The 16,211-nt window shown below is 56.5% G+C and overlaps 1 protein-coding gene across 1 annotated transcript in view; it reads left to right on the top strand.

The window, feature by feature from the left end:
- Positions 1-6,729: 6,729 nt before the first annotated feature.
- Positions 6,730-16,211, top strand: part of EPHA2 (EPH receptor A2) — a 26,964-nt gene continuing 17,482 nt past the window's right edge. Inside the window, exons 1-3 of the mRNA XM_007459273.1 lie at positions 6,730-6,814; positions 11,658-11,725; positions 13,476-14,145. Coding sequence (XP_007459335.1) covers positions 6,730-6,814; positions 11,658-11,725; positions 13,476-14,145 — 823 coding nt within the window. The remainder of the gene's footprint in view (positions 6,815-11,657; positions 11,726-13,475; positions 14,146-16,211) is intronic.

The raw sequence follows: 16,211 nt of genomic DNA on the forward strand, positions 1-16,211 counted from the left end.
GGAAAGAGAACAGAAATAGCTAGCCCAGATCACACTGTGCTGTGAAGCTACCACACTGTGGGCTCCTTCGTTCCACAAAGCTCCAGGCCGGCCGGGGCAGGTACACCATGAAGGCAGGCAGCAGCCCGGCCCTCTGGGAGCTGACACACTATGGAGGTGGGTGGGGGAGGGAGACAGACAATAGTCAAATAAACAATAATATGTAGAGCATGGCAGCGGGTGGTAAGTGAGATGGAGAAAAACAGCAAGGAAGGGGAGTAGGGAGTCCAGGGGTGGGGCCGGTGTTACTCTTTTATTTTAAATAGAGTGGTCCGCTAAAGGAGGTGAGGGAGCCAGCCCTGAGAACTGAGTGGGGGGAGGGAGTGATCCAGGCAGAAGGAGAAGTAGGTGCAAAAGCCCTGAGGCAGGGCTGCCCTATTCCTGTATCCGAATTCGCTCATGCCAGAGGTCTTGATGAGGCACCTTCCCTGCGGCTGATAGCCTTTGAAGGTCAAGAGAAGTGATTAGTGGGACTTCCCCGGTCGTCCAGTGGTTAGGACTCCGCGCTTCCACTGCAGGGGACACGGGTTCCATCCCAGGTTGGGGAACTAAGATCCCACATGCCTCTTGCCGCCCCCCACCCACACCAAAAAGAGAGAGAAGTGATTAGTGAAAAGGTGTTTACACCGAGCTAGGACTCAGAAAGCCAAGGCTGTAGTCTTTATGCAGTCTCTGTGACCTCCAGCAAGTTCTTTCCCCTCTGTGGCCTCAGTTTCCTCCTTTGTAAAATACAGAGATTGGATTTGATCTCCTAAGACTCCATTTCAGTGGCCATATGCTATGACTCGGTCAGGGGAGGCGGGTGGTCCCAGCAAGGGCTTTGGAGATACTTTTGCCCCCTCAGGCTCCTGACCTTGAGCACTGAAACTCAGTGTTCTCTGTAGAATGGGGGTAGAATCCCTGCTTCTCAGGGTGCTTGTGTGTATATAAGAGGTGGTGCTGCAAAGCTCTTAGATCAGGGCCTGGCACATAATCGGGGCTCAACAAATGGGCTCTGCTTTTACTTCGATTTTTTAATGTTTATTTTTCTTAATATTTATTTATTTATTTGGCTGCACCGGGTCTTAGTTACAGCACGCGGGATCTTCGTTGCCGTGTGCGGGCTCTTAGTTGCGGCACGTAGGATCTAGTTCCCTGACCAGGGATCGAACCCGGGCCCCCGGGCACCCTGCATTGGGAGCGTGGAGTCTTAACCCAAGTCCCTACTTTGATTTTTTTTAAACACTTGGTTAAGGACTGGCACTCAGAGAAGGGAGAAAGGCCAGTGGTCCGGGGATCAGAGAAGGCTTCTGGGGTGGGGGGTGGGGGGGTCTAAGCTCAGTTTGGAAGGGGAAGAGGATGTGGCCAGATGGGGAAGAGAAGGCCAAGAGGAATGGGGGGTGTTGTCTGGGAGCCAAGCGCAGGAGGAAGGGGGCTCTGAATCCAGGTGCGAAGCAGGCAAAAGATGGGCACCCAAGGGACACTGATCAGGGACACACCTCACTCCCGCCCCTCCTCCCAACTGAGGCCCCACCCCACCCAGAGGCTCTGTCCCTTATCCAGGCCCCACAGGCAGGATTTTCAGGGAACCCACTTCAAAGGATCCCAGGAAGCTTGAGCAAGTCCCAAAAGAGGTGGCACAGCCTCTGACCCAACTCTGGGGATGGGGGAAGCCCCACAATTACGGGAGAGGTACATTTACTGAGCACCTACTGTATGCCAGTTTCCATGGGGCATGGCAGGATGGAATAAAACTGGGCTTCTATCCCTCAAGGAACCCCCTGCTTAAAGGGGAGGGAAGGTGAGGAAGTAATTATAACACAGTGTGACAGCTGAGGTCTGTTCCAGGGTGAGATGATTTATTTGCCTGGGAGCGCCCAGCTGGCTTTTCAAAGTGACTTTTGATTGTAAAGGTAACAGTAGCTAAAATGTAACTCTCACTCACCCTGTGCCAGACACTGTGCTAAGGGTTTAACATATAATCTCGTTTAATCCCAGCAGCAGTCCTGGAGGGTGGAAACCATTATTATCATGCCCATTTTATAGACGTGGCAGTTGAGATTATAAGGCTTGCCCAAGGCCACACAGTTGGTTAAATGGCAGAGCCCAGGCCTACTGGACCCATCACTCATTCATTCATTCATTCACCCACCAGATCTGTCTCGGCACACACGCTGTAGGCCACGTGCCCGCCTCCATTTGGGGGCTCCAGTGTCTCTTCTGTGTTGCTCCAAGGTAAGCCTTGAAGAAGGAATAGGAGTTGCCGAGGTGGAAAGGGCATCCAGGGAGAGGGTATAGCTTGGACAACGGGATGCAGGCATGAAAACATATGGTGTGTTCAAAGAAACACAGTTAGACCGGGCTTTGGACTGAAACACACTTAACTTTTTAGCTCTACCTCTGCCATGTCCTGGCTGTATGACTCTAGGCAAGCAAGTTCTCTCTGAGTCTCACTTTCTTCACCTGCAAAACGGGAACAATATTAATCCTCCCGGGGCTTCTGGGAGGATTAGATGAGTTTGCATAGGTAAAAGTGGCTTGGCGCATAGTAGGCCTTAGAGAAAATGAATTGAAAGAATGGAGAGAACTGATTTAGAGGGTCACCATCAAATGTGAGCACCTCTTGAGTGACTCCTTGTATGGGGCACTGTTCTAGCTTATGCCGGGATTGCAAAGGGGTGTTGGATTTGTTCCTTGCCTCAGGGAGTTTACAGTCTACTTGAGAGACAGTTCAGAGGCTCCGAAGACAAGAAAGAGTTGAGCTGGCTGAGGCCAGGGTCCTGGAGGGCATGTGGTACAGGGGCTCTAGAGGCTCAAGGGAGGGCCTGATTCCTGGGGACCTCACTGCGGGTACTCATTGGACTGGCCTTGAAGACTCCAGCAGGGTGTAATTCCAGGCATCTGGGCTGGGGCGGCTCTTTGGGTTCTGTGGAATTCAGTGTTTTGAGAGGCAGTGGAAAGAGGTACCTGGGAGGGGGTGTGCCACATCCAGGCTGCCTGGGCTAGAACGCTAGTTGTCTTCCAGCTTTTACAAGCAAGTCTGATCCTCTGCAAAAGGGCACAGTAACAGTGCTCACCTCCTGGGTGAAACTACTGTTTCGTTGTTTATCTTTGTCATCTGGTTGCCACCAGCCCCTAGCCAAGTCCTAGCAAAGGGTGGGCACCTGAGCAGGCTGGTGGGCTGGAGGTGAGGCCCGTGCAACCACACACACACACACACACACACACACACACACACACACACACACACACACACACACACACACACACACACACACACACACACACACACACACACACACACACACACACACACACACTCTCAGGCTCCACCTGCCTGTACTGGAAGGTTTACTTGCTGCAGTGGCTCTCAGGCCCCAAGGGCTCTTTGGGGCCTTTATGGGGTAATTCCATCTCCATTAGGGTTTATTATGTCACTATAAATACCACTTTTCTGTGCCGCTTTATAAGACTCACTGACTCACCGAAGAACTTTCCTTCTCAGCATCCAGTCACCCAGAGCGGGAGGGACTCAGGGTGAGACAGGAAGAGAGGGAAGGGTGTTGTCACCAGGTGAGTGACTAAAGACCAAGGAGCTGCCCACACTCCACACCCTGCTGCGCTCTCACATACCACCCTTCCCACACGCCTCTGCTCATGTCCTGTGTCATAGATGAGCCACACTTAGCTCTGGGCTCTCAGCCCGCAGCTGGGCACATCCTGCAGGCACTCAGCCCACAGCCAACAGGGCCTGCCTGCACCCCAGCATGTGGGTTCAACCTTGCGGGGCCACACATGCAAACCCACACATGCCACACAACGACTTTCACATGACATCGAACTTGCCAACACCTTCATTCATTCATCAGTTCGTACATTCAGCAAAGGTTTGCTGAATACCCACTATGTGTCAGATGCTGCCTGTTTTCCACAAACATCCCTGCCCTCTTGGACCGCATCTTCTAGTGATGCGTCCAACATTCAGAGCCTGCAGTGGTATGTAACACACATGTACAGTCTTACATACAACATACAGGAAATCTTATGCTCACCACACAATGTCCATAGCCCAGACGGTCCAACACAAAATGCAAAACACTTATCCATACCATGTACTACACACACACACACACACACACACACACACACACACCCCTCACCGGCCATGCGCAGCGCCCTGTGCACACCTCCTGCCCCACCCGTTACAGATGCTGCTTCCTCTGGCTGCACCACGTGTGACCATAATAACAGCTGAGATTTAACAAGCGCGTTCCGTCATCCTGGCTTCTGCAGTTAACATGCATGATCGTATTTGATCTTCACAGTAACCCTCTGAAGTAGGTTTATACATCTTCCAGATGAGCAAACCGAGCCTCCAAGAAGTGAAATGTCCAAAAACTCACAGGCTGACTCTACAGCCTGCAGTCTTGACCACTGCCAAGTACGGCACATTCATAGTCACACACAAATCCTCTCATGTCCACACGTGCTCACACACACACACATACACATGTCCACACACTCAATCTCATGGACACTTGCACACTCACACACTCTCAGAAGACCAAGGCTCTCCTCCCATCATCTTGGTCGAAGGCTTTAATTATACTATCCCAACACCTGTAATTAACCCTCCCACCCCCTTCCAAGGGAGATGTCTGGACCCGCTTCCCAAGGGCTGGCGCCAAGGCCGAGGGTCCAAGATGTCCACATCTGGCAGGGAGGACCTGGGTACCAGAGTAAGTCAGTGTGGCTGTCTGGTGAGCAGGTCCAGGAGAGTCAAGAAGAGGATGGGGTGAAAGAGAAGGAGGTGGGCAGAGGGGGTTGTAGCCTCCCAGGAAGCCAGGCTTGCTACAGCTGCTCCTCTTGCACTGGACTGGCCAAATGGCGATTGGGCAATAGGCAACCGTGGGTGGCCAGGCAGGCAGGAGAGAGGCCATTTCCCGTTTGTTTCACTAGCACCAGCCACTTCTGTCAGGAGGGGAGATGAGCTCATGTCTGAGGAACTGTTGGGGAGAGGTCCCTTGAAGGGGCAGGTGGGAAGCAGGTGTCCTGTCCTCCAAAGTGTCAAAACAGACCAAATGATTCTACCATGCCAGGGTTGGGGCATAGGGGCGCTCTACCCAGCAGCCTCTTGCCCACCCTTTCCCAATATGGGCAGTGGTTAAAGCAGAGACTACCCAGATTCAAATCCTGACTCTAATACCTTTGAGCTGTGCAACCTTTGGGCATATTGTTTAAGCTGTTGGAGCCTCGGTTTACTCGTCTGTAAAATGGGGATAATGACATCTCCCTCCCAGATGAGAATTAAAGGAGATATGCATGTCTGACTCGTTTTTAGACGAGGTTGCTCTCAGATGACTGTATTCTTACAGGCCCCTGAGCAGAGAAGCTCTCCTTGACCTCCGACGGTTTGGTGCACAGTTTAGAAATCCCAGGAAGAGGGGCATCTGGGTCTATTTTGGAGCTCTCTTTCCAAACAAGCTGCTAAGCAGGCAACTGCTTCTTGACCCTCCAGGCCATTTCAGTTCAGGCCACCGGGCCAACGATGAGCTCGGCCCCAGAGGGCAAAGGGTGAGAGTGGGGGATGGCTCAGCGCAAAACCATTCCCCACGTCTGGGCCGAGGATTCCGGCTCAGAGATCCTCGAGGACTAGCCCTGGTTGCACTGGCCCTTGGAGGCGCTCAAACTTGGATGGACCTGGGGGGCGCCAGCGAGTCCAGCGGGCCCAAAGAGCCCCTCCAAACCCCTCGGGACTTCCCCTCCCATCTCGCCGGGTGCCAGCCCGGCCCCTTTAAAGACATTCCTGAGGGCGTGGCTTCGCTGACGTCAGCGCGGGACATGAATGAACAGGAGCCGGTTCTCACTCAACTTCCATTAAGCACTCGGGGCAGAAGTTACGCGCAGGCGGCAGGAGGGAGCCGGACATCGAGGCCTGCGCGCGGGCGTGCGGGAGCCGGGCACGGAGAACCGGGCTGAGAGCAAGGAGCGCGGCATGGAGCGTCTGGCACCCCGCGCCTGCCTCGCCCTGCTGTGGGGCTGCCTGCTGGCCGCGGCTGCCGCGGCGCAGGGCAAGGAAGGTGAGTGTGCGCGCCGGCGGCCACCCGGCCCGACCCAGCCGCGGCGGCCGGGCCCCGCAGTTTAGAAATCCCAGGAAGAGGGGCATCTGGGTCTATTTTGGAGCTCTCTTTCCAAACAAGCTGCTAAGCAGGCAACTGCTTCTTGACCCTCCAGGCCATTTCAGTTCAGGCCACCGGGCCAACGATGAGCTCGGCCCCAGAGGGCAAAGGGTGAGAGTGGGGGATGGCTCAGCGCAAAACCATTCCCCACGTCTGGGCCGAGGATTCCGGCTCAGAGATCCTCGAGGACTAGCCCTGGTTGCACTGGCCCTTGGAGGCGCTCAAACTTGGATGGACCTGGGGGGCGCCAGCGAGTCCAGCGGGCCCAAAGAGCCCCTCCAAACCCCTCGGGACTTCCCCTCCCATCTCGCCGGGTGCCAGCCCGGCCCCTTTAAAGACATTCCTGAGGGCGTGGCTTCGCTGACGTCAGCGCGGGACATGAATGAACAGGAGCCGGTTCTCACTCAACTTCCATTAAGCACTCGGGGCAGAAGTTACGCGCAGGCGGCAGGAGGGAGCCGGACATCGAGGCCTGCGCGCGGGCGTGCGGGAGCCGGGCACGGAGAACCGGGCTGAGAGCAAGGAGCGCGGCATGGAGCGTCTGGCACCCCGCGCCTGCCTCGCCCTGCTGTGGGGCTGCCTGCTGGCCGCGGCTGCCGCGGCGCAGGGCAAGGAAGGTGAGTGTGCGCGCCGGCGGCCACCCGGCCCGACCCAGCCGCGGCGGCCGGACCCCGGGACCCCCGCTCCTCCCGGAGGCAGGCGCGCCTGGACGCGCGCAACTTTGGAAACTGACCTGGCGCCGCCCAGTCCCGGAGTGCTGAGGTCGGGAGGACTTGCTGGCTGCGATCGGGACGAATCTGGGACTCCCCCACCCGGGGTTATAGGGGCTCCGGGGACTAAGAGGTTGGGGCCCCGGGCGCGGGGTTCAGAGGCCGCAGAGAAGGGGACCCGGAACTCTACTCAATGTTCTGTGGTGACCTAAATGGAAGGAAATATAAAAAAGAGGGTATATATGAACCTATGACCGATTCACTTTGCTGTACAGCAGAAACTAACACGTTGTAAAGCAACTATACTCCAATAAAAATTTTAAAAAAGAAAGAAAGAAAGAAAGAAAGAAAGAAAGAAAGAAAAGGGGGACTCAGGGCGGCCACACGGTTGCAGCCAGGGTGGCGGTTTCAGCAACGCATCCCGGCGGGGGCTCGGGGTCCCTTGGAGAATGGGCTACCTGGGGGCCTTTCGGCCGGCTCAGCTTCACGGTGAATTCGCTAACCTGCTTGCCCCGATTTTGTGGAGAAGGCGTTTCTGTGGAGGCCCCTCATTTTGGGGAGGGGTCTCTTCGACAGGCGAGGAGACAGACCCCTGCAGCAGCCCCAGCTCCCTGAGATTTTCTCCACGCCCCCTTATGCCTCCAGTCGGGGAGCAGAGCTTGCGGGGAGCTTCGGGCCAACCTGCCCACGCACAGCCTTCCCTCCTTCCCTCCCCGCACTCCCAGGCTCGGGGGGCGGGCTCGGGGCCGCGAGAGCGGACAGGAAGTCCCAAAGTCAAGCGTTCTGAACAAGGGGTGACTCAGAACGAGGAAATGCGGCAGGTGGGGGCGCGGCCGCCCAAGGTGTGGAGCCGTCACCCCAGGGCCACCAGGGAGTCCAAGCGCCCGGGGGTGGGGGACTGCATCACCCACCCCCGCCCCAGCGCTCCAGCTGCCGCGCTGCGCAAGGGGCCGCGGACTTTGCCCTGGGCGGGGCGGGTGGTGGATGGGGACGTTGCCCCTCGGCTAGGATCGCAGAGAGGATGGGGGCTCTTGCCCTTGGCCGAGGACCTTCCTGTCTACCCAGCCGAGGCCGGTTTCAGTTTCCGACTGAGAACGAGTGTTGCCCGCTCGCCGGGGCCGAGGGAGGTTTCCGCAGGCTCCACCAGGGGGAAGTGCGGAGGAAGCCCTGGCCCGGTGAGAAGTTTCCTTGAGCCTTGCCTTCCTTTTCCGCCTCCCAAACTGGGGTTGGAGGTTTTGCTGTTCCAAGTTGGGAGGAAAAGAGGCCAGAGCTGGAACTCTTGGAGGGTGGAGGCGGGGGTGGCATCCTGTCCCCGTCCCTGAATCACTCAGGGTTTCTTGTCCCAATGTGCTGGAGGAGTGGGTGGCAGGGATTTCTGTGATCCTCAATACCCGCCCCCCCTCAGCTTTTCGTCCTCCCCCTTCCTGGGGGATTGCGGTTGGAGAGAAGGGGAGAGACAGCTGGATTCACTACAGGCCTTTCTTGAAGGCTGCCCATGGGGGGTGGGGGGATTAGGCAGGACGGATGCTACTGGGCGATTCTTGTGCTGCAGCCTTGTCCTTGTGCCCCTCTGCCGAGCCCTCCCCAGCCTAGATGACTAGTGCCCCCCGCCATGGAACGGGGGAGGAAAGGGACAGGGGAACATTCTTCCTTAGGCTTCAAGAGTCCCTGTGAAGGACTCCCTAAGGAGGTGTGCCTGTAGTGGGGGGGTGGGGGAGTGATGGCCCAGCTGCCGGGATTCTGGCTGGATGTGCTGGATCTGCCTGGGGCTGGGTTGGGGGTGCAGAGACACAAGTCCCTTCAAACCTTCACCCAGGCTGCTCTTCGCTTCCCTTCTCCTTCCCCGTGAGTGGAGGAGCCAGGCTGCCTTGGGAGACCCAGATGGAGCCTGTTAAATTCTCAGCAGCCACTGAATCTGTCCTCCTTTTACAAATGGGGAAACAGGGAGGCCCAAGCCCTCCCTCAGTAGGGCCCTCTGTATAGGGAGGGTTAGGTCCGAGCATCTGGCTTCTTGGGCTGCCAGAGCCCAGGGCCCCCGCACCCGGTTGTGTGGTGTGTTTTTCTGAGAAGTGAGAATAGCTGGGCAGGGGTGCAGGGCTTGCTGACTTGAGGTGCAGCTGGGAGGTGGGCTGGAGAGCACTCAGGAGGCCTGGAAAGTCCTTGGCTTCTTGATTCCATAAGAGCCCAATGTGCCCTCTGTCCCCAGTCCCCTGCCTCCCTGCTTCTCTAGGAATTAGCTGGTCTTGGTTCAGGAGGGATGGGGGGAGCAGGGAGGTGACACTAGGGGAATGGGTGGTCGTACTGCCTTTGAGTAAAGAGCCCTAAAACAATATGGACCCAGAAGGATGACATTTATGATGGAACTTCAGACTGAGAAGGAGGTTTTCCTGGGGGTGGGAGGAGGGACAGGGGGGCTCCTGGATGAGCCCTGCGTAGCCCAGGCTTCTCAGTGAAGCCTTCGGGGCCAGCCGAGGGGCTGTTGGCCCCTGCCCCTTCCAGGGCTGTTGGCCCTCACCCCTTCCAGGAGCCTCAGACCCCGGAGGCCGCTCAGGGAGAGGCCGCACCGCACCCGTGCGGCTGGGTGGAGGGTGGAGGGACCCGGGCTGGGCGCCTGTTCCTGGTGATTGGTTCTAGGGAATTTCCCCGGGAGGGGGCTCCTTCCTGTGTGAAGGCTTCTTTTCTTCTCCGATGAGCCCTGTGATATTTCTAGAGTCAGGCCTGGGTCTGGAAGGGGAGCGAGCTCTGGCAGGGGTGGTGGGGGTCCCTCCGTGCCAGGTTAACCCTTCAGAGCCTAGGAGCCATGAGCCCCCTTCCCCAGGGGCGCAGACTGCAGCTTCCCAGGCCTCTAAGGAAGGGGTGTGTGCAGGGCCTTGAGGGACACTCACCTTTGTCCGCCTACACACCCAGCTGGAGCCCCCAGATTCCTTCCTGTGTAGCCAGGACATTCCATTTGCTAGTGGGGTTAGTGAGTTTTCCAAGCCTGAGCCTTGGGCATGTCCGAACAAATCCCTGCCCCTACCCCCCCCCCACCCAGCCACCCACCTATCCATTGCCAGGCCCAGGGCTAAGTGCTGGAGGACAGAGGCGGCTCCGGCTCTCAAAGAACTCCCAGTCTGGAAGGTTGTTTGGATCCTGTAGGTTACGGTGGTAGCTTATGTTCTCCTCGACATTTCAAGGTTAGTTTCTTCCCACCCAGCCACCCTCCCCTGTCCCCTCAGCCTTGGGGCCGGTGCCACATCGGATTTCCTCTCCCTGTCTGGGCTGTGAGGCCCTTCCTAGAGAGACTTGGCCCGGGTCAGCAGCGGTCAGGTGGCAGAGTGCTTCATCCCCAGGCCTGGGGGCCTTCAGCCCAGGCGAGCAGGGCAGTCTGTCCTCAGGAAAGGGTTTCTCAGACTCTACTCAGGCCCCTCTCCCCCTCCCTCCCCATCTCTCTAAATGAGGCCCATCTACTCCTGCCTGGGATTGCACCCTTAGAGTCATTCTTCCAGGCCTAGGCCTTGAAGAATGCACCTTCTTGAGGCCATATTCCTCATGCTCCAGACTCCAAAGGAAGTAAGCACTTGGTCCCTTACCCCCTCCACCTTAGGGCTTTACTCTTGGAATCCAGGAACCTTGTATAGGGTCCATGCCTCAGTTTCTCCAATCTCGTTATCCTCCAGGGAGGGTACCTTCTATTGGCAGCTACCTGGACCTTACTTGGAAATGGACGAGGGGGCCATACTGGGGTCTTGGGTCTTGGCTGTAGCCCCTGAGCCTGGCAGAACCGGGGGTGGACCAGTGGGAGGTGCCCAAGGCGGGGGCTGGATCTAGGGAAGCCCCTGGCAATGTGTCCTTCCCTCAGGCTCCAGATGCTTCTCTGGGGATAGTGTGGTCCTGGCATCTGGTCCCTCCCTTTGGGCCTGGAAGTCCTCTTTAAGGGTTTCCATCCCTGGTCCCCTAGGCACCCCTGGCAGGGCAGTGGCCAGGGTGTGAGGGATGGGGGCAGCGGGAGCGATTTTCCCAGGGAGGGGACCTTGCCAGCTGTGTGTATCTTTGGGTCCCTCCTAAAAGCCCCTATGGGTTCAGGGCTTTATCCTGCCTGCTCTGTGGCTTTTGTGGTGGGAAGATTGGTTTCCAGACCCCCCCACCAATCCTGCTCCCCTCCCTGGAGCTGTTCCCACCTGTGAACAGCTCTCTCCTCTTGGAGGGCCATGAGACATGTGTGTACATACATGTGCTGCATAGGCATGTGCTACGTGGCCTGGGTGGGGCTGAGGGTGTTTTGTGCTGTGTGTGTATGGAGGGGACGTGGCAGGATCGGACAAGAGTGCCTCCAAGGCCCACGTGCATGTGAAGTGCTGCGGAGGGGCCCTGTTTCAGGAAGCAGATGGGGCAGCGTGGTGTCACTTAATAGCCCTGCTTGCCCCAGCTCTCTACCCAGCTGTTGTTCCCCTGCTGGGCCGAGCTCTGTCCTGCTCTGCCCAGCTGGGGGCGGCTGAGGGGGTGGCGTGGGCTGGGAGACGTGAGGCCTCACCCAACCTGCTCTGTGACTTTGACTAGGTCCCATCCCTTGCCTGGAGCTCTGCTTCCCTATTTCTGGAGAGACGGGTCTCTTGGACATGGTGACCCTGTGTGGTGGGGTCTCTCTCTGAGGGCTGAGAAAGCCTTCAAGGCTTCTTGGGATTCCTGGGGGACTCTCACCTTTTCCACCATGGCATGACCCCTGAAGATACCCCCAGGCTCACCCAGCGCCCTCTCTCATCTCTTCCAGTCGTCCTGTTGGACTTTGCTGCAGCTAAAGGGGAACTCGGCTGGCTCACTCACCCATATGGCAAAGGGGTAAGCCTTCAGGGTGCGGGTGTGGGCATGAGGAAGCTGAGACCCAGGGAGGATGGGGCCTTGCCCAGATCAAACAGCTCAGCGAGCGTTCAAACTCAGGTTCCTGCTTCTCACACCAACTGGGCAGGCTGGGGTTGGAAGGTGGGGAAGGGACCCGAGAGGTGGAAAGAGCTGGGGAGACAGCTGAAGGCCCTAGCAGAGCAGGACCCTTGGATGCCCCAGAAGGCTGAGGGTCAAGAGGGACCCCCTCTCGCTCCCTTCATTCCCCTCTTGGGTGGGAAGGGGTTAAAGGCTCCCCCTGCCTTTGACATCCCAGCTCAGGAAGTGAGGAGTGAGGAAGAGACAGGGAATGTGGGCTCCCAGGTCCCCACAGCCCCGGGAAACCGGATCAGGTTCCTTCCTGCTGGGCCCTCTCCCCGCTCCCCCAGCTGTTGTTTCCCTTTCCTGCTCGGGGTTGAGTTTGTTTTACCTCCTTCCCACCCAAGTTCATTCCCTCCACTCCCTCTGCCCTGCCCCGCTGTGACCTGGACCGGTGGGCAAGACCCCAGGGTCCTCTCCCTGGCTTTGCCTGTGACGACTGTGTGGCCTTGGGGAGGATACTGCTGCTCTCTGGGCCTCAGTTTTCCCCTTGTTGAATTTGTTCTGGGGCCTCAGCTGGGGAGAGCGGTGTCTCCAGGGGGATAGCTGGGGACAGTTTCTATTGCTGGCCAGATCTGTGGAGTCAGGCACTTGTCCCTGGTCACCTTAGCTCCGAGGAGGCCTGGAGTTGAACTCTAGTGGATTTCCAGGATCCTGGAATGTTCAGCTGGGAGAGAGCACAGATCACCTAATGCAACCCCGTCATGATATAGAGTGGGAAACTGAGGCTCAAGGGCATCTGAGGCCCGTGTGACACAATGCAGCCCAGGTCTTTTTTCTTGGCCCCTTCTGGTTTTTTCATTCATTTGCTCATTCATTCAACAAATACTTTCCTGAGTACCTACTCCATTTCAGGTAGGCCCTGGGGATACAGAAATGAACTAGATGCAGTCTCTGCCCTAAGGAGCTCAGAATCTCGTGTGGGAGCCAGGTGTAGTTGTCACCACTTAGGTGCTAAGATAACAGAGACTGTGGGAGCCAGGGGGAAGCACTTGCCCCAATCTTGGCCCAACCTGGGAAGTCTTCCTGGAGGAGGCTGAGCAGTGTTCTGAGGAGTGATGGGTGATTATCCATTGTTTCTGACTTAACCTCTTCCCTGCCACTCATACACATCTACACAGTGAATTATAATGATAATAATAAGAGAGATAATAATGATAATGATACCAGCTGCCTTGTATGACTGTCACCCACACCAGGCAATGTGTTCAGCATTCGATAGACATTCTGTCATTTATCTTCACAGCAGTTCTCTGAGGTAGTTTTTGCCCCCATTGTACAAGGGGGACTTTGAGGCTCAGAGAGTTTAAGTGATCTGCCTGAGGTCACATGGGACCCCCAGCCCCCACCCTCATCTCACTGTGTAATATCCGAGTTCAGCACTGCAACACTGGCGTCAGGGACACCAGGGGGTCAGATCCAGCTCAGCCACTTGTAGTGTGTGACAGTGACTTGAAGCCCCTCCCTGGGCCTCAGTTTCCTTCCCTGTAGAATGAGGACAGCAGGAACCATAGAGCAGCTTCCTGATGCCCAGCTCTGCCACCTGGGCGATGCCTCTGGGCCTCAGTTTCCCCCAGGCACCCGCCCACACTAACCTGTCGGCCCCGTGCAGTGGGACCTCATGCAGAACATCATGGACGACATGCCCATCTACATGTACTCCGTGTGCAACGTGGTGGCTGGCGACCAGGACAACTGGCTCCGCACCAACTGGGTATACCGCGGTGAGGCCGAGCGCATCTTCATCGAGCTCAAGTTCACCGTGCGTGACTGCAATAGCTTCCCTGGGGGCGCCAGCTCCTGCAAGGAAACCTTCAACCTCTACTACGCCGAGTCTGACGTGGACTATGGCACCAACTTCCAGAAGCGCCAGTTCACCAAGATCGACACTATCGCGCCCGACGAGATCACAGTCAGCAGCGACTTCGAAGCACGCCACGTGAAGCTGAACGTGGAGGAACGCTCCGTGGGGCCGCTCAGCCGCAAGGGCTTCTACCTGGCCTTTCAGGACATCGGTGCCTGCGTGGCACTGCTCTCTGTCCGCGTCTACTACAAGAAGTGTCCCGAGCTGCTGCAGGGGCTGGCCCACTTCCCCGAGACCATCGCGGGCTCCGACGCGCCCTCCCTGGCCACCGTGGCTGGCACCTGCCTGGACCACGCTGTGGTACCACCCGGGGGTGAAGAGCCCCGCATGCACTGTGCCGTGGACGGCGAGTGGCTGGTGCCCATCGGCCAGTGCCTGTGCGAAGCAGGCTACGAGAAGGTGGAGGACGCCTGCCAGGGTGAGTGACGGTGCTGGGGTGGCAGAGAAAGGGGGGTACTGGGGTGGAGGCTGTGGTCCAGGATCTGGTCTCAGCTCTGGGATGTGGGGATCTTGGTAAGGTTGTCCCTGCTCAGACATGCAGTGGTTCTGTTAGTGAAAATCTTGGAGGCTTCCTGGCCTTATGATTGGATTCACTCATTCACCGAGAATGAATACATTGAGAAACAGTATGGAGGTTACGAGTGAAGACTCTTGGAAAGAATACCTGGGTTCAAATCCCAGGTCTACATTTAGCTGTGTGACTTTAAGCCAATTCCTTAACCTCTCTGTGCCCGGGTTTCCTCATCTGTAAAATGGAGACGAACATAGTGCCCATCTTGTAGGGTTGTTATGATAATCAAATGACTTAATACTTGTAAAGTTCTTAGGTCAACGTCTGACACATAAGCGTTTTTAAGTGTGATTGTTATTTTTGATTCATCCCACAAGTATACCTTGAGTATCTATTATATACCAGCACTGTGGGCACATAGCACAGTCCCAGGAGCTAGTCTGTTAACTCCCTGTGACTTTAGGCAAGTCACTTAACCTCTCTGGGTCTCAGGCTTCTCTTTTGTACATGGAGGTGAGTGAATTGAACCCAGGATTCGCATCCCCTGGCTGCACATGCCAGTTACCTGGGGAGCTTTTTGAAAAATGCCTGCGTTGGGGGGATACTCAGGATCTGCCCTCCCCACCTAACTCTCCCCAGGGCCATAGACTCAGATCCTCCCATCGGGTCTTCTACTGATGTCAGATTGAGCCCAGAGAGGGGGCCAATTAAATCAGACTCTCTCTGGGAACAGGGCCTGGGCAATAGTGAGCTCACACTGGGAGGCTGTGGCTTGGCCTGGCCAGGACCTGTGACAGCGGAAAGCTCTAGAGCAACGTGGATTTTTTCAATGGGTGACTTTTTCTGGAAATGGCTGTGGGGCAGGGCATTTGTGGAATGTAGGCAGACCTTTGGAAGGCCAGCTCATCCCCTCTCTCTGGGAGCTTCTTTGCTGAGATAAGCAGGGTGTTGAGAAATTGGGGGGTTAGGCCCTACAGCTATACATACCGACTGAGTGACCTTCAGTAAATCTCTCTTCATCTCTGGCCTCAGGCTTCTTGTCCGTAAGACAAGAAGTTCAACTATACTAGCAGACTGTGTACTTGGTTTTTAGCCATGGATCCTGCAACCCATGAAAGGGTTTCAGGTATTGCAGGAGCCTGAAGCCCTTTCTCATGGGCTCCACTTGCCTCTTAAAACAAATCCTCAGAACCCTGCTTAACACAGTCTGCAAACCTCTGAATGAGACGTCCCCTCAGAGCCTTTCTGTGCCTGTGGTGTAGTCTCTGCTCTGGCCCTTCCCACCACCCTGTTGTCCTCCCAGCTCTCCTCTGCTCTTCAGGCGGCCCCTGCTTTAGGTGACCTCAAGTGCACACTCCCAGTTTCAGACAATGACTGGGGGGAGTTGCGAGGGAGCCCAGTGGGTTGAGCAGACTCCTCCCACATGACATCCTCACACAAGAATGCAGGGGTGGGGGGTGAGGGGCAGCTGAAAACTTTCCACAGGCTGGTGATTCAGGCCCTTCAGAGATAAGTGGACAGTTGAGGTTGGGGAGGGGTGTCTCTCTCCAGGAAGGGGGGCAGGCTTCCCTCCCCAGGAAGTGGGGGGTCAGGGCCTCACAGGCTTTGTTTGTGAAGAGTTGAGCCACCCCAGGGTAGGGAGGACTGGTTTCCAGGAGCGAAATCTTTGACTTTGCTTGTGGGACCCTCTCCACTGCCGGCCACCTGTTGCCTTGGTTTTTCCTCCTTAGGATCCCTCTCCCAAAATTCCCTTCACTGTGGTTTAGGGACCCTGTGTGTGGTTGGGAACCCCCAGCCCGCCTACTCTTTATCCTTCCAGACCTTCCCCAGCACCCCTGACCGGGATGCCAGTGGAGATAATAACAGTAATTCCCTTAGAAAAGTGCTCTTCAAAAAAAAAAAAAAGGAAGAAAAGAAAGTGCTCTTCCAGGGCAGGCATGAGCTCGGCAAGCGCTTTATCTTGTTGTTTCTGC

The sequence above is a fragment of the Lipotes vexillifer genome, unplaced genomic scaffold, assembly GCF_000442215.2.
Source record: "Lipotes vexillifer unplaced genomic scaffold, Lipotes_vexillifer_v1.1 scaffold496, whole genome shotgun sequence".
Lineage (NCBI taxonomy): Eukaryota > Metazoa > Chordata > Mammalia > Artiodactyla > Lipotidae > Lipotes > Lipotes vexillifer.